This window comes from Petaurus breviceps, unplaced genomic scaffold, assembly GCF_028583685.1.
Source record: "Petaurus breviceps papuanus isolate PSGF00001 unplaced genomic scaffold, PetGlider_PUasm1.0 76, whole genome shotgun sequence".
Lineage (NCBI taxonomy): Eukaryota > Metazoa > Chordata > Mammalia > Diprotodontia > Petauridae > Petaurus > Petaurus breviceps.
Genome location: NW_027186473.1, coordinates 49,254,812 through 49,273,793, shown reverse-complemented (window position 1 = coordinate 49,273,793; position 18,982 = coordinate 49,254,812). Strand labels below are relative to the sequence as shown.

At 40.3% G+C, this 18,982-nt stretch overlaps 1 protein-coding gene across 1 annotated transcript in view; it reads left to right on the top strand.

The window, feature by feature from the left end:
- ZNF827 (zinc finger protein 827) overlaps window positions 1–18,982 on the top strand; it is a 276,108-nt gene that overhangs the window by 24,867 nt on the left and 232,259 nt on the right. The window contains exon 2 of the mRNA XM_069105468.1: window positions 6,293–7,306. Coding sequence (XP_068961569.1) covers window positions 6,293–7,306 — 1,014 coding nt within the window. The remainder of the gene's footprint in view (window positions 1–6,292; window positions 7,307–18,982) is intronic.

Here is an 18,982-nt window from a genome sequence, read left to right as displayed (position 1 = left end):
AGAGCTACATTTATGATTATTCCTACTCCGCTGAGGACATGTTCTCTTTTCATAACTGGCTTTTGAGATGAATATTGCCCAACTGATGGAAATGATTTGTATAGGGATAAGATGTGGGTGGCTAGTGTTTACCTCTGTTTATTTTTCCCTTTAGTTTGTTGAGGAAATTGATGAGTTCCTCTTTCTCCTGGACTAGAATGCACTAAGTCGAATGTGAGTTGTCTGAAATGTATAGCTGTTCTCTAGTTGATTGAGGCTGTCAACCATAAAGGAAGTTGCAACATGAAAAAGCAATAGACTTTCTCTTCTGAGAATGTAGCAAGAGTTGTCAATCTCAAGTTACTGAGTTCCTACTTTGAGAACTGAATTATAAATAAACGAGTTAGGTAGCAGACTTTTTAGTTTTTTTCCCCCCAAAGGAGAAATAAGCAGCTACATTGAAACAACATTTACCCAGCATTTCCCCCACATTCTGTGACTGTGTTGCCTTCATTCTCCATTTTTCTGGCTTTCTGATTTTTATACTATACACTGTGGTATGAAATTAACAAGAATTCAAAAGAATTTGACAGCCAAAGGCACATATGAGGTAGAAAATTAGCAATGGAAATCATCTTTTTTCTCTTATTATTTTTTTTCTTCTGGAGTTTAAAAATAATGCATTTGCAAGGAAATTATTTACATTGGCTATTTACAGGTTTCCTCTGGAAGCTTTAGTTAAGAAAATCGCGAAGCTTGGGGTCGTCCTACCATGTGAAGCATTTCCTGGACTGTTTTATCTGCTGTGTGTTGTGTATGATGAAGTGTGATGATTACTTGCTGGTTGACAGACAGGAAAATGGAGGTGTCTTGCTGCCCATGGGCATTTCGGATTTTGAAAGAGAGTCAAATGTCAAACCTTGTTTGTTCTAAAGTTTGTGGTGTCAAGCAAATTAATCTTCTGGACTGCAGGAATGCTTTGCTTTGAGATTCCTGATGAGAGTGGTATTTTCTTCTTCTTTTTAAAGTATTTTAAAAGTGAATTTGGTATAAGTGAAAGGTTCTGGCTGCATCGGAATTGTGGGCAGAAAGTACCATTCCAGCTGCCGCATAAGCTTAGAGATAATTCGGCTAATGTTTCTCAACCTTTAAGGACCCACCTCTTTGGCAAGACTCCAGCTGAAAATAAAGATGAGCACAGTAGGCAAAATAATAATAATGATGTTTGCAGGGGGAAAAATTCTTGTTGCCTTACCTTTGTGAAACCGAAGGGCAATTGGCATCTTCATGATTTTTTTTTTTCCCCTCTCACTACTGCCTTGTCATGGTTGCTCTGAAAGCTTCTGGTCACCTTACATTTGATCCCAGGTGATACCAAAATAATTTCAGGTCTGTTTCTTCTCAAGTTTCTATACTTGTTCTTTCTAGGCCATGCATTAAAATTATTTTGTGGTTTATCACTTGAATAACCTCAATTTCAGTAGCAAGCATCTTTGGAAAGGCTATTAATAGAGCATCATGAGTAAAAAAAAATGTTCTTTATGCATTTTTTTTCCCTTGTAATCAACCCACTTGAGGGTGGGTCCATGTCTACTGGTTACTATTTGTACGACCTTGGGAAATTTTTTTTGCAGGTTAGACTAGATGACCTCTAGGTCAGATCTATGTTCCTATAATAAGGAAGTCCCCTCCAGCTCTACCTGTGGTGATGTCTACACTAATTTGGAAAATGGAAAATTTGTGATTATTTAGATATTTCAGGTGAAATACACTGCACTATTAAAGTTAGTATTTAGAAAAAAAAAATACAACCAGTATTTCTCAATAAGCACCCAAGCATTCCTACCAAGTACTAAAGTTACTTTTTTTTTTCCATATTTTTGTGGTTCAAATTCTTTGTTTACACTGTCGGATTTCCCTGATTATTGTTTCACTCTCCTTGTCACAGGCATCTGCTTCCCAGTGTTTTAAAAATTCTGTAGCAATATGTTATTTTACTACCTGGTTACACTTAGAGGTAGAGTTTTGTGTCTGTCTCCTTTGTCCCCCAATACTCTAGTGCTGGAGGCAAATCTACTCATCCAGACCTCACCTTTTTAATAAACAGTGATTATGAAGAGGAACTGTGGCTTTGGTTCCCAATTGCATGAAGTAGTCCCCAGATTGGTTTATGGGTTGGGAGGGAGGAAATCTCGGAGACCAAATGGGCAGTAGCAGCAATTTTGTGTCCAGTTGATGCAGAGGAGGCATTAAGAAGTGTGGGAAAGCACACAAGATCAGGAGTCAGGAGATGGGGGAGGGGTGGGCCTTTTTAGTTCTGGCCTTAACTACCTATATGACCTTGGGCAAGTCACAGCCTCTGTAGACCTGTTTCCTCATCTATTAGATTCGACTGGAATCAGGGATGGGGAACCTTGAGGCCACATGTGACTTGTCGAGGTCCTCAAGTGTGACCCTTTCACTGAATCCAAACTTCACAGAACAAATCCCCTTAATAAAAGGATTTATTCTGTAAAACTTAGACTCAGTCAAAAGGCTGCACCTGAGGACCTAGAAGGCCACATGTGGTCTCAAGGCCACAGGTTCCCCATTCCTGGTAGGTTCTCTTGAAGTTCCTTCCAGTTCTAACATTCTGTACTTCCATGGAAACTCTGCTCTTCTCCATGTACCAGTGAGTCTTTTCTCCAGAGACAGCTTGAGTATATTTAGGTGTGAATTGTAAATTGATGTGACGCCCATTCAGGTATTAGTCTTCTATTTTTCATCTTAATCTTGATAGTGAGCATTTACTTAATTGAACCATATTAGGTCTAGGAAAGAGAAAAGACTCATTCAGTGCAGATGTCATGCTCTCTTTATACCAGTATGTTTGATAATATTGATAATATCTTCTAATTGACACAACCAGAATTTCTCAGTAAGCACCCAAGCATTCCTACCAAGTACAGTCATGTTGCATTTTTCTCTACTTATTTATAGAATCACTCTCTATGATTGTCCCAAAGGATGAGAGATTCCATCCAAAATCAAGAAAGGTATCTTATAAGTAATATAAAATTAACCTTTAAAAACATTCTTCTTGACTCCTCTCTTCAGTAAGAGCACTCTTTCCAAGGAAGCATTGTGAAGATGGGCAGGGTAGCCACAGATTTCAGAAAGCTGTAAATATGTTGAAATCAAGTTTTAAAAAATGGAGATTTGTGGTGAATCATAAGAACCCAGGATTTTTTTTTAACAAAAAATTTAATTCAATTTGACTCCCCCCCCCCCCCACACAAATTCCATTTGATATTTTACATTTCCTTTATAACTTAATAAAAGATCTCAGGGAATAGTTGTGGAACTTTAGCCTAGTGGAAGAATTTGTCATATGTGGCATTTCTTCTCTAAATAGCATGGGAGATCGATGCATTAGTTTGTAGCTCATGCGTTACTAATCCTAGCTATTTGAAAAAGAAACATCATGTTATACAGCAAATAGGGTCCAATGGAGGATTGAGTGGATCTGAAAAGAACTGAAGAGAAGTTTTGTGCCATGAATGGGCAACGACCTGTAGCTTTCTATAGCATTTATCTATAGGATCATAGATTTGGAGTTGGAAAGGGTTGCGGAGGTCATCAAATCTAACACCCTCTGATGAGGAGACTGAGGCCCCAAAAGATTAAGTGGTTTGCCTATGGCCACACATCTATTAAGTGTCAGTTTTGGAGACCATAAGAAAATCAACATGAATAATTTTGGAGGTAATATTTGCCAAGTTACTTGAGGTAATTTATGCCTTGTATTCCCTCTCCCTGGAGTTGAACTAAATCCTGTTTAGCTCTGAAATCTAGGTGCCAAGGTGAGATCTAGCCCTGGAATTTTCTATACTAACATTTTATGTTTTAAGATTTGTCTTCCAGCTCTAACATTCTGTATTCTAAGATTCCTTCCAAGGCTAACATTTCGTTTCTAAGGACCCTTCCAGTTCTGACTTTATATGATTCTCTGAATAATGATAACAATATAATTTCTTAACATTTGCATAGCATTGTGTAATTTTCAGTGAACTTTGATATATCTTCTGTCATGTCCTTACAACAACATTGTGAAGCATGTGAGACAGATCTGGTATGTGTGTGGGGGTGGGGGGGTGCCTTCATTCCACACATGAGCAGCTGAGGTTCATTGACAATGTGACTTGGCCAAATCACTCGACCTTTTTTAGGCTTGTCTTAGGTTCTTCCTCCATGAAACAAGGGGGATGGCTAGAAGATCAATAAAGTTCTTCCCAGCCCTCAATCCATGATCCTCTGACTTGTCTGACGCCATATAAGGTCACTAAGTAGCTGAACTGGGACTTGAAACTAGGTCTTCTGACTGTCGGTGCTGTTCCCACTATGGGGTTGCATCTTTAATATTAAAATAAAACTAAAACCATCATCCTCCCTTTTAGCAAATGATCTTCATCATCACCAACTTCATAGTTCATATTCATATAATGTATCTGGGTTTACCAAAAGCTCTTTCTATGCAATAACTCTGTTATCATTCATTTCTTTCTTTCCTAGTTTCTGCCTTCTCCTGAAACAATTTACTTTCCATCTGCATTTATTCTAAAATGGCTTTAAGACAGATTGAAAATTATAGTGGGATTTAGAATGCTTTAAACTTTGACTAGTCCATATTACTGAATACTTGGTATTCCTGAGACTCAGGTCTGACTGTTTCCCTGTTCAAAACTCTTGAGTGGCTTATTATTGCCCCTGAGAGAAAATACTCTTCAACAGGGCCAAGACATTCCACAAGTTGGGGCCCACTTTTCTTTTTCTTTTTAAAGTGGAGAACCAAAAAAAAAAAAAAGGAAAAAATAAAGTGAAGAACAGTATAATTTATGCAAAGAAACAAATAATCCTTTGCTTTTAGGCATTGTCTTTATTATTTTTTTTTAAGTTTTATTTGTGGCCTTTTTTATGTCCCAGAATTTTCCTCTCCTTTCCCCTCATGTAACCCTCCTCTGTCACAAAGAAAAGGGACTTAAGCAAAATTTACTAACACAACAGCCACATATACAAAATTTGCTACCCATAGCTCCCCACTTCCCAACCCAGAGTAATTGTGTTCCAAGTCGATAATGGTCATTGCATTTAATCTTGGTTCAACTGCATTTCACTATTGTTTTCATTCACACTATTCTAGTCATTATCTGTAACATCATGATTGTTCCTTCTTTACTCTGCATCAATTCATACAACCCTTCCCAAGTTTTTCTGAATTCTACACATCCATAATTTCTCATAGTACAATAATATCAACTACATTCATATACCACCATTTCTTCAGCCCTTAGCTTCTGGCTATCACAAAATTTGCAGATAATATTTTGGTGTATAAAGGATTTTTCTGGCTTTGACCTCTTTGGAATAAATGCATGTGATGTGATGATTATTTCCTATTTCTCTCTTTTAGGCATTATATATTCCAGCTAAACTAGCTTACTAGCTCTCCCCTGAACTTGATATGCATCTTTACAGAGGCTATCTCCCATTCCTGGAATGCATGGCTTCATTTGCTCCACCTCATAGAATCCCTGGTTCCACTTAAGGTTCAACTTAGGTGCTACATTCTATGTGAATCCTTTCCTGATATGCTTCCTCCCCTCTCCCCAACCCCACTTCTTTCTTAGTATTCTTTCCCACTTGAAATTATTTGGTTTATGTGTTGCATCTTCCCAGAAAAATGTAAGTTCCATAAGAGGTAGAGATAATTTCATGGTTATTAAAGGAAAGAAGGAACAAAGGGAGGGAGGGAGGGAAGAAGGAAAAGAAAAAGGGAGGGAGGAAGGGAAGGAAAATAGAAAGGAAGGAAAGAAGGAAGAAAGAGCTTTTATTAATTAAGGGTCTATCTACCATGTGACAAACTATTCTAGGCACTGAAAATACAAAAGTCTTCCCTCAAAGAGTTTATATTCTAATGGGAGAAAACAGCACATATGGGGAAGTGGTGACCAGAGAAGGGAGCCTTGGTTTGTAGAGTCAAACAGCTTATGAATAGAGCCAGAGGATAGTCAGTAGATTTTTGTGCCATTCCAATCACCTAACACCTAGAACAGTGTCTGACATTAGTAGGTACCCAATAAATATGTTACATTGGACTTATTCATATTACAACCATCTTGCTAAGATTTCAACCACCTAATTAAAGTGATTTCCCATGTCATAGTTGGCTCTTGGGTGGAATGGAAGTCTGTGATGTTTATTAACAATTCATTTTAAATGTCTTTAGACATGTATTGCTCATTAGAAGTAAACTTGGTATTCTTCATTCCTCCAGATGGTAGTAGACAGGAAGACGCAGAAGGAGAACTTAGTGAGGAAGAACATTGGTTTGGAAACTCTTCAGAGACCCCGTCAGAAGCATCCTATGGAGAAGTCCAGGAGAATTATAAACTGTCTCTTGAGGACAGAATTCAAGAGCAATCGACTTCCCCAGACACTTCCTTGGGAAGTGCGACCCCCAGTAGCAACACCTTGGAGCTGATAGCTCTGGAAAGTGAGGCCCTACGAGACCCATTACAGTGTCAAGGTCACCTTTCTCCTGGTGTGTCTTCTTTGTGTGACGATGACCCCCCTGGTTCAAATAAGCCCCTGAGCAGCAATCTGAGGAGGCTGTTGGAGGCTGGTTCCTTCAAGCTAGATGCCACAATCACCTCCAATGGCCGGGTGGAGTCTCCAGTCAACCTTGGCTCAAATCTCTCCTTTTCTCCACCATCTCATCATGCCCAACAGCTAAGTGTTCTTGCCAGGAAGCTGGCTGAGAAACAAGAACAGAATGACCAATACATTGCTGGTAACCGCTTTATATGGAATCAAGGCAAATGGTTGCCAAACTCTACCAACACCTGCAGCTTGTCTCCTGATTCCGCCATCCTCAAGTTAAAAGCAGCAGCCAATGCTGTACTCCAGGACAAATCTCTCACTCGGACTGAGGAGACAATGCGGTTTGAATCCTTCCCCTCACCGTTTAGCTCCCAGTCCGCCAGTTCCACTTTGGCAGCTTTATCCAAGAAAGTGAGTGAGAGAAGCTTGACTCCTGGGCAGGAGCACCCTCCCCCTGCCAGCTCTTTTCTCTCTCTGGCTTCTATGACCTCCTCAGCAGCTCTTCTGAAAGAGGTTGCTGCAAGAGCTGCTGGGAGTCTTCTGGCCGAGAAGTCTTCACTGGTGCCTGAAGATCCTTCGCCGCCTCAGCCTTTGGAGAAAAAACAAGAAAAAGGAACCCCACCCCAGTCCTTGGAGTTATTGTTGCTCCCTGTACCCAAGGGAAGGGTTTCAAAACCCGCCAATCCAGGTAAGGGATCTTTGATTTTAGTCATCCTACTCAAGACATCTGGGTTTGCTTGTCACTTTTCCTAAGGGTCTGTTCATTTTATTGTTTCCCTTCCAGGCTGGGGTAGGGGCAAAAAATAAAATAAAAGGAAAACAAAACACTTTAAATAAACAGTATGGTGGCTTTCAGTGAGTTATGTCAAACAAAGCCTTCATGTTTGATCGGTAATGAAATATCTCTGAGCTCTATAATACAACCCTCCTCCCCTTCAAACAAATGAAATTTTTTTTCCCTCACCAAGTTCAGGCTAGGTCCATACAAAATATATTTAATGGGGGAAGATCAAAGGATTACTGTCAGGGAGCGCATGGCATCACTGAACATGTGAAAACCAGTGCTTTTGAAATATTGGACAAGGGAGAACTCTGCATCCTGCTGCCTTCATCACAAATGGACTTTTGTATAATCAGCTGCTTGCTCTGGCCTAATTTGCCACAGTATATACTATTATGTTTCTACTTTTTGTTACATTGCAGAATGGGAACCTATTTCACTTGATTCCTACATAATTCCTTAAGAAAAAGGAAACTGATTTTTAGATATTTTCCATCATTAGTTAATAAATACTCTCTGTATTTGTATGTCTCTTTTTGTCTTTGTCTCTCTCTGTCTCTCTGGGTCTCTGTTTCTCTCCATCTCTCTGTCTCTGTCTTTCTCTTTCCAGACTTGTGATTTATCAATTGGAGGACAGAATATTCCAGTGTAAAAACTCCTTCTATCAATGTTGATGGTTGTCCTCTGTAATTCCTGTAATTTATACTCATAGAGAGGCACCTGGGACATTAGGAAGTGGTAATTTGTCCATAATCACATAAGCTAGTACGTGGCAGGTAGGGCTTGAATCCAGGTCCTCCTGATTCCCAAGCTAGCCCTCCATTCCCCTAGCTGGCTTTCCTAAAAGGAGTTTCATATCGAAAATTCACAACTCTGGAAAGGCTATGTTGGATTGATCTAAGAAATCATTCATTCAAGGGAAAGTTTAGTTACTGCTGTGACCTCAGGGTGGCCATATCATCTCTCTTCGGGTTCTGTTTATAAACGGCATGAATTGTATACTCAGGTTTCCATAGGAATATATATATGGAACTTAAATGAGTTGTTTTAAAGAATATTCTGCCAAATTGGAAAAGGAAGTTGTTGTTGGTGGTGGTCAGAGTTCTCAGAGGACCAATGACATCGTGAGGGTGACATCTTGACTTGTGCATGAATTGGATTTAAGTGAGGCAGCACTTTGCAAAGTCATCAGCCTCACTCTCTCTGGAGTCATTGGAGTCCAGTGGCCAGACAAAAGTCAAGATGGTGGTGGCCACTTCCAGGTAGATTGGGTAAATTGAGTACAGGTAAAGAAGCATGAATTAGAAGTAGTGCACTTTGGGATCAAAAGCCAGCTGGACTTGGACTCTTAACAAGGAACAACAGTTCACACACTACTCAGTTACTCAGAGAAAAACCTTCAGGAGCAATCCCTAAATGGGGCTTGCTTAGACTGCCTACTGCAACTTCTTGTGTGTTACAAAGTCAGGGAGGCAGGGAAGTTGAGTTTCCTTCAGCCACTCCCATGTGAAGGAGGAATCAGCTGCTGGTCATAGCCCTAATGAAAGAATTAGCCTTTCTCTTATTCTGTGGCTGCCATTATATAAAAACAGGGAACCCAAGGGCCTCTTTGCTGTTCCCCTTAATGTGGAACTTGGGTCCTCTGAGTAGGAGGAATTTGTTGACCAGATGGATAGTGACAGGTAAACCCCTGGTGCCAGATCAATGCAGCTCTGGGGAGTCTGGTATTTATGGATGCCTTTGTTGTGCATTTAGGTGAAAGTCTAATGTGGTAGGACACTCTACAAGGGGCCACAGAGTACACCAAAGGACAGGCAGATAACATTAGTGGCAGTTAGTCCTGGATATTATTTTGAGAAGTAGCCTGATGTAGTGGATGGCTGCCCCCTCTGGAATTCCTTTCCTCCTTCTCTGCCCAAATTGAGGTGCAGCTTTAATCTCATGCACAGTGGCCACATGAATTAAGGAATGAATGGGAAAATAAGCATGTATTCAGCACTGTGTGCAAAGTGCTTTGCTAAGTGCAGAGAGTATATTGTTCTTGGTGTTGGTGTTTGTCCTTTGTTCTTGAAGAGGACCATGACATCAGGAAGGTGATGCCATGACTTGCAAGTGAATTGGATTTAAGTGAGGCAGGAATGTGTAAAGTCACCAGCCTCACTTTCTCCTCCAGAGTCATCTGGGTCTGGTGGCTAGATATAGATCAGGATGACTGAAGATAGCTCCAGATGCAGTGGGAGACTGAGGCCTTTTTAAGTTAAGGTCTTTTGAAGGTTTCAGTTTGATTGAGGCAACGCCCACTCGGTGATTAAGGCTAAGTAAGAAATGAGGCAGAGAATGGTCTCTTTACCTAGTCCAAAAAAAAAAAAGTCAATCTGGAACTGTTTTGGCCAGAAGCTTTGATACAGGCTTTACCAAGGGGTCCATGACCAAAAAAAAGATCTCCTGGTATAAAGGATGGTAGTTATCTTATAAAAGAATGAAGTCCAATTTGATACTTAACTTAATGGTAAGGTTAACCTTCTGAACATACCACAGGGAGTGTAAAAAAGGAAAATGAGACAGGCCCTGCTCCCATTCTCATAGGGGGATGTACCAATGTGGAAGTCAGGAAAACCTGGCTTTGAATCCTACCTCTGACGCTAGCTGGGATTCTGGTCAATTCCTGGAACTTCTTCAGAACTCAGTTCCCTCATTTTCAAAATGAGAGGGTTCATCCTGGTGACTTAAAGGGAGCTTCCAACAATAAATCTGTTACCTTGTTATCTTTGGAATCCTCCCCTATTCTCTGGGGAAGCCTTGGTTGGGAGGGTTGGGGTAGGTGGTGGTGGTAGAGGTGACCATGTCTGGGGTTTTGAGCCCCTTACAATGGAAACATCACTATCTCTGTCATCATGGATTTATTAAGTGGCCAATAGTCTGAGAAACCTACTTGAGTTTGGGAACCACTTGGCTCCATTCCTTAGTCTCAAACTGGGAGCAGTGACACACCCAAATTGTGAATGTGCCTCTGGGTAGGGAGAGGGAGAGGGGGAGAGGGAAAATGTGTATGGGGAGAGTGTGTATGTATGTGTGTGTATAGGGAGGTGGAGTGTGGGTGGGTATGGAGGGGCACTATGGCAAACAAACAACTTTGAACAAATACTGTATGTGTAATGTCAATGAAGATGTGGCCCATATAATAGGAATATTCTTTACTAAAAAAAAAAATCACTTACGTTCCATATACACTCCCATGGAAACCTGAGTATACAACTTATGCCATTTATAAACAAAACCAGGAGAGAGATGATATGGCCACCCCAGTGACTAAGCTTTCCTTTGAATGAATGATTTCCTAGATCAATCCAACATAGCCTTTCTGGAGAACAAACCCTTGGGAAAAGGAAGTGGGACTTACAGGTATCTTCATTGCAAAAGACCCATTTTTCTGTGGCTAGCCTTCTTTTGGGGATTTGGAGCAATCATTCATGGTGATTATTCAAAATAGTGACTAATTCTTCTTAACCAATGCTGCCATATTCATTATGCTTATTATAGTTTCCACCTAAACTACTCTCTGATTATATGCTGGCTTGTGATCATTTTCAAAACTATTAATCAGCACAGCTCTATCCCAATGGTGATAGTAGAGAAACAGACAGATAAAACTTTGGGCTTTTTTTTTGTCCTTAAGTTAGAAGAAGTTCAGAATGGTGTTTATTGAATCCTCAGGTAGCCACATTAGAGATGAGCGGAGTTGTTTTCATTTCTTTTTCTTTTCTTGCCTGCTCTCTGACAAAATCAGGTGGTGGTGGCACAGTAGAAAGAGCCCTGAACTTGGAGTCACAGGGCCGAAGTGTGAATCCTGGCCCTCTATGCGCTGCTTCTGTGACAGTGGTCAAATCACTACTTAACCAACCAGGTCTGATTTCCATCATCTGTGAAACTGGGATATTGGACTCAGTGGCCTCTAGGGCCTTTCCAGTTCTAAATCTATGATCTTATTGGGGGAAAATACAAAAATTCAGGCAAGTCATAAAAAAAAGTGGTAGATTTGGATGATAAAAATAACACTTAGCATTTACATGGTCCTTTACAATTTGCAAAGCACTTGACAAATTTTCTCTCATTTGATCCTCAGAAAAACCCTGGGAAGTTGGTTGCTATTATTATTCCCAGTTTATACATGAAGAAACTGAGATAAACAGAGATTTAAGTGATTTGCTCAGCTTCACATAGCTAGTATCAGAGGCAGGATTCAGATTAGGATCTTCCTCACCTAGATGTGATAGATAGATAATCAGTCTTACATACCGGAGTTATCCTCTGAATAATCCAGTGGTTGGACCAAAAATGGTTAGAAAGACTAAGAAAAGGGGTGGCTAGGTGGCCCAGTGAATAGAGCACTGTCCCTGGAGTCAGGAGGACCTGAGTTCAAATCCGGCTTCACACACTTAACACTTACTAGCCGTGTGACCTTGGGCAAGTCACTTAACCCCAATCACCCCTCCAAAAAAAAGGGCTAAGAATAGAAAGGTACAATTCACAAAAGTGCTTACCACTGAGGCTGCTGCTTTTGCTCCTGTTCATAGCTGATAGCATCGATTGCTTTAAACTTTGCAAAGCATTCTCCATGGGCCTCACAGTCAGTCTCTGAGGTCTGGGGCTCAGAGAGCTAACATAAGAATAGCAAGCATTCTCTGGTGAAGTTAAGTGTCTTGCCCATGGTCACTGTCAGAGGCAGGATGTCCCCCTTCTATCTATTTTCTGAATACATTGAGTGATCAGGATTTATATTAAAATTCATTTTGACAAGACTTAGACAAGGAAGCTGCCTTTTGGTCATAATAAACTCCACTTTGCTGAAGGTTTGCAAAAAAGCTTTGAATGACTTAAGATGCTTCAGAGGGAGTAATAATAGCTAATGTTTATAAAGCCCAAGTAGGAGGAAGCTAGATGGCCAGTGGATAGAGTGCTGGACCTGGGGTCAGGAAGACCTGAATTCCAATGTGGTCTCCCTAGCTGTGTGACCCTGGGCAAGTCCCTTAACCCTCTGGAGAAGGAAATGACAAATCACTTCAGCATCTTTGCCAAGAAAACCCCATCGGTAGTATGGTCCATGGGGGTCACAAGGAGTTGGACAGGACTAATGGCTGAACAACAACAATTTGCCAGGCCCTGTGCTAAGTGCTTTACAATTGTTTTCTCATTTGATCCTCACAACAATCCTAGGAAGTAGGTGTTATTATCGTCCTCATTTTACAGATGAAGAAATTGGGGCAAACAGAGGTTAAGTGACTTGCCCAGGGTCACACAGCTAGTAAGTGTCTAAAGCTGCTTTTGAACCCAGGTCCTCCTGACTTCAGGCCTGGTGCTCTCACCACTGTACCTCTGAGCTGCCTCAGAATGAACAAACTATTAAATACCAATTTCTCACTCCATCACTTAAGTGAATCACTCTGCCTTAAGATGACAAAGAGGTGTCACAAGCAGGCTCTCTGAGTGCACGTCTGTTTTCTTTCCTCTCTGTCTGTCTCTCCCTTTCTCTCCCTCTCTCACCAGAAATTGCTATAGCCAAAGGGTGTGTCCTTTTCATTTCTATATACACTGGCCATGCCAGCAATCTAGCAGATATGTGAGCAAACTTTAACATGAACGATTCATAGAAAATCTGTTTCTAAAAATTGAATTCAGTCTTTTATTTTCTTCTGGCCAAAAAAATAAAATCAAAAGAGTTCTCCAATTCTTAGAGGGGGTGACTGATAAATTATCATATTCTTATGCTTTGAAATGAATTAAATTGGATGTACTTACTAACCAAATTTAGTTGGTTGTATTGATGTTCAATGCTATAGTCTTAATAAAAAACATTTAATTAAATATGATCAAGAAAAAATAATTCTCCAGTTAAAAATGTAGAGAAGGAGGCTTTTAGGCTGTATTTCCATAGCGCCCAAATAGCTGACTTTCCTTATTCGTGTTTAACTTTTCCAACTCTCCTATCCTGAACCAAATTTTTATTAAAGTGCTCTATTGGCAACGTTATTAAAATGTAGCCTTAGTGAGATCACAGAACCAAGATTTAGAGAAGGAAGGAACTTCTGAAACTCATCTCTGTCCTATCTTCCCTTTTTTCTAATGAGGAAACTTAGGTATCTTTAGGTTAGATGACCCCTGAGGTTAATAAATAGGTAGCAATAAGCCATCAGAATTTGAATCTGAGACGTTCAACACTGAATGTGGGGGGATGTTTCTCCTGCTTTGCTTTGCATCTGTTACTTTTTAGCCTGGTCCCACGTGAGGGACTTGAGGGGAAGTCTTTATTAGAAAACTTGGAAGGAAAGATTGCTGCAGGGGAAACACACAGGCGACTTGATGAGACCTATTTCCCTTGACAATAAATTCCTCAGTTTTCGATTTTACCTTGCCTGTATAGACATAGCCTGAATGGAAACTTTCTTCATTTTGTTTAGTGATTTCAGACTATCTGATGACTGTTTCCAATCATTTACACAGAATAACAAGAAAGAGTGTTTAGGGTGTTTTCTGTGAAAGCTTCCCCTCCTGCTTTTATCTCCACTTGGTGGCCCATAACTGGTCAAGTCACAGACAAGAACACATTTAATTTTTAGTTACTCATCTTCATAATACAGAAATGGTAGCGATAGAAACACCAGCACCTTTGGCCATGGGCGGCAGTAAACATAAGCAGATCAGAGGAGAAGGGTAGGGGAGTCTGTTCTCATTCTCCCCTTCTTCATTTTGTTCAAACATGGTATCGACTCCTCAGATGAAATAGAATCTGTGGGAAAGCCTCAGATATAGGTCTGATTCAACTCAATTTTTTTTTTTAAGTCAGACTTTGGGCTCTGGTGGGGGAGAAGGAATTGGAAGGCTTCTGATGTTATCCATATAGGGAATCCTAAATGTGGAAACATCTCAAAACAGAGATGTACATCAAGAATTCCTTAATAAAAGCATGAATCTTAACTCATTTGGAACACCCAGAGTGACTTGCCTTTAGTCACAACAGCTAGTATGTATGAGATTCAGGATTTAAATGCAAAATTTCTTAGCTCCAAGACCAGAGTTTGAAACCAGCCACAAACATTTATATTGCTATATGACCCTGGGCAAATCACTTAACCTGTTAGCCTTAGTTTCCTTATCTGTAAAATGGAGATCTCCCTCCTTATGAGGACCGAATGAGATAATAATTGAAGCACTTAGCACAATGCCTAGCACATAGTAGGCACTATATAAATGATAGCTATTGTTACTATATTTTTAGAACACTTTGTAAACCCTAAAGCACTGTACAAATTTAGCTACTATCATTATTGTAATAATAAACCTCCCATTGCTTCTCAGAAACCCTGGGAATGGTAATAATAATAGGTAGTATTTTAGGTTTACAAAGATCTTTATATATTTTCTTTCACTTGATCCTCATAATCCCATGAGGTAATTAGCACCAATTTGATTATCTCCATATTTACATAGGAGACTTGAGGCACTGAGTGGTCAGGTGATTTGCCCACAGTTAAAGCAACTACCTGCACTCATTTAAAGCACCGTTAAATGTCAGGGGTGAAATTTGAACCCTGGTCTGTCTGGGCTCCAAGTTTAGGATTCTTTCCCTCTGGTATGCTACCTTTTTTTGGCCCCAAGTTTCCTTGTTTACAAACTTGGCCCTGCCTTTCCAGATTGTTCAAGATATGGATGGGCAGCCCACTGTGGGAAATCAGTTTATCTTCCACATCTCCCTTAAAAAACAAGCAACAAAAAAACCAAGAAACAAGGAACCAATACAGTGACACATGAGGATTAGAATTTTCGAGGTATTTATTTAAATATTTCAGAAAATATGTAAAGGAATCCTAAAAGAGTTGCAGCCAGTGTGGGACATGCTGGGAATGAGCTGACCTTGGGCCTGGTCATTAGACAGAAGCAGCTTCATGACCTTTTTACCATTTGGAGGTCAATGGAGGCTCATAGCAGGAAAAAGAAAAGAAAATGATGTTTAGTCCATTTGGACTCTGGAACGTGATTCATTTTGCTGGGTCATTCATTGTATGTTTAATTTTGCTGGAAGTCTTTGCAGTTTTGCAGCCACCGGTTTCTCCTCCACCAAGAGCTTCATGCCCCTGGTAGGAAAGGTTACTTTAATGTGATCATGAGTTCTCTGAGTCTGCCAGCCTGTGCCTCTAAAAGTTGATGGGGTTGGGAAGATTATGTCCATTTGCTCTAAAGATAAATGTCACACATTGATTCAGTTCTCTTTGAACCTGCTATTCTGTAGAAACTTAAGAATATAAATGGAAGATTAAAAAAATTTAAGGGCAAGTTTGAGCTCTGGAAAAAAAAAAAGGACTGGTAAACTTTTCAAGATTCCAGGTTAGTGAGTGGACCCTGAAGGCAACAGGATTTCAGAGCATTTTTATCCCCCCCAAAATGTTTTTTTTTCCCTAAGTGCTTCTTAAATTTGCAGTTCAGGGCAAGGAGTATTAACCCAGTCCATTGTTGAGGGCCTGGCTGTGATTTTATCAGCATTGCAATGCAAGTATTTTTAAGTCCAAGAATTGAAATGGCCTTCTCTGTTACTGATACTGCTAGTCTTCAGTTATTGGATTCTGAAAATGGGAATGATGGGACTCATGAGGGCAGCTAGGTGGATAAAGCACTGATTTGTAGTTGAGAAGTCTAGCCTCAGCTGTGTGACTTTGGGCTGTTAACTTAGCTTCTGTTTGCTTTAGGTGCCTCTTCTGGAAAATGGGTATAATAATAGCACCTACCCCCTTGGGTTGGTGGGAGGCTCAAATGAAATACTATTTGTAATCCTCATCTGTAAAAACGAGCTGGAGAAGGAAATGACAAATCAGTTCAGTCTCTGCCAAGAAAACCCCAAATGGGGTCACAAAGAGTCAGACATGACTGAAACGACTGAACAACAATGACAATGATGTGTCAGGCTTTGTGCTAAGCCAAGGGGATGCAAAAAGAGGCAAAAGACAGTCCCCATCCTGCAGGACTTTACAGTCTAAAGGGAGAAAGAGCATGCAAACAAATATATTTGTATAAGACCATCAATATATAACTAGGATATAATGTATGTAATGTATTATGTGTATGATATAGGATAAATCAGAGATAATTAAAAGAAAAAAAGCACTGGAATAGAGAAGGATTGGTGAAGGCTTCCTGTAGGAGGTGGAATTTTAGTTGTGACTTAACAGAAGCCAGGGAGGTCAGGAGTCTGGACAGAGGAGGGAGGGTGTGCCAAATCTGGGGAACAGTCAGAGAAAATGCCCTGAGCCAAGAGACAGAGTGTCTTGTTCCTGGACCATCCCGGAGCTCTTTGTCACTGGATGGAAGAGTATGTTTTGAGGAGGACTAGATAACTTCTGTAACTGTTTAACTTTCCTGGTTCAGAAGCTTTCTAGCCTAGAGAAGATAAGATGATAGCCAGATCCAACTTTTTGAAGGGTTATCTTGAGGAAGTGGGATTAGATTTGTTTTCATTGGCCCCTGAGGTCTGATCCTAGAGCTATGGAAAGGGAGATTTTGGCTTAATTTGAGGAAAAACTCCGTCTGAATTCGAGTTGTCCAATAGTGGAGTGGGCTGCTTGGGCAGTGGGTGGGCTCCCTATCTCTAGAAGTCATCCAGTGGAAGGTCGGAAGATATGGCTGAGATTTCTTCTGACTGACATTCTGTGACTTAGAGGGTCCCTTTCCAGCTCTAGATCTCTGATTTGGCTACAAAATACCCCTTAAACTAAGAATTCAAACTCCCCACTTACAGGGCTGTGCACATGGATTTGAAGTGCTTGATTTGAAGTCAGAGACATAGGTTCAAATCCTGACTTTGCCATTCCTACCCACGTGATCATAAGAAAATCATTCAGTTCTTTGGCTCTTAATTTCCTCAGCTATAAAATAAGGGATTTGGACTAGATGACTTCTCACATCCTTTCCAGTTCTAAAACCATTCTCCTATTATCCCCTGACCTTTCCACCAGTATTAGATCCCTGGCTAAGTATAACTGAACAAATATTAGTTGTGTGTATCTTATTTCTGGATCTTTATAGTTTAACTCTGAAGTTTCATTGTGAGCTTGTGGCTTTGGAGTTTTACTTTAAAGTGAAAATGTAGTTCCTGATAGGTTTTTAAATCAACCTGTGTATAGCTGCCTATAAGATAGTTTGCTATTGTTTTGGAAGTAAAAATAAGTAAGGTCCATAGCCCCTGAGTCAGACAGAGGGCAGGGGAAGTGATTACATGGTCCTGAAACCCAGGGAGATTTGTTTCTGGAGGTAGAGAGGTACATTTTGGTCAGGATGAGGATGAAGTTATTGCCTTAAGCTGGGGACTAACATGCCTGGAGCGAAGACTGGAGAATCAGATTTTATAAGTACTGAGATGGGGATGTTGTTATTCAGTTGTTTCTGGTTCTGTCTGACTCTTCAGGACCCCATTTGGGGTTTTCTTTGCAGATATAGTGGTTTGCATTTCCTTTTCCAACTCATTTTATAGGTGAGGAAACTGAGGCAAATAGGGTTAAGTGACTTGCCCAAGGTCACACAGGTAGTAATTATCTGAGTGTGGATTTGAACTCAGGAAGAGAATTCTTCCAGATTCCAGGCACAGCACTATCCACTGTGCTACCTAGTTGCCTGAAATCAGGTTAAGCTTTGCCTTATAGACTCTTCTTCTGCCTTTGCCCATGTTCCAGTACCTAGCCCAGATGAGATTAGCTCTGCAGATTCAATTCTGGAGATGAGATCTGGAAAAGTGGGGTTTTAGTTAGTTTAACCAGAAGGAATTCCTAGAGATTAAGCCTTAGAAAGACCTTAGACCCTGAGGCCTTTAAGAGATCACTGGGAGGTTAGCCATTCAGGTTTCTTTAACTTTGTAAATGCTCCCTTTGTTATTTTAAATTCTTGTTTGGAGTGCTGGCTTTAAAATCTGAGAACCTGGGTTCCCCTTCCATTTGTTACCTGGTAAGGGCTGGGTCAGGTCACTTAATCCCTCTAGGTTCATTTTCTTAATCTTCAAAATGTCAGAGTGACATTAATGACCTCAAAGTCTCCTTCCAGCTCTCAATCTATGACTCTAAGAATGTTCTAGAATTATAAATTACAGATAGATAACAAGTGATCTGCATTGGTGCTCAGAGAGTTTACACCCTGGAAGTTCCATACATCAATGAAATCACAGGTCCAGACCTAAGTAAAAACATTTCCTTGTAGTGACTAGTAATAAAATTCCTCCATCAACATGAAAGAGAAAAGTATGATTTGAATATTTCAAATAGCTTGATTACTTAAAGGATTTGTGATTTTTTTTCATCCTCTGGTTAAGTATATTGCATCACTCCACATCAGAGTAGATAATATTCATAAATTTGGGGTACCTAGGTAGCAGAAGAGTGGATAGAACACTGGGTTTGGAGTTCAACTATGGCTTCAGACGCTAGTTGTGTGACCCTGGGAAAGTTACTTGACTTCAAATCCTTTCAATCTGGGTAGGATATGCTAGAACTTTCATTCCTTCTCTAAATCCTGAGAGGACCCTTAAAAGTAAGGCACCAGAGAAGGACA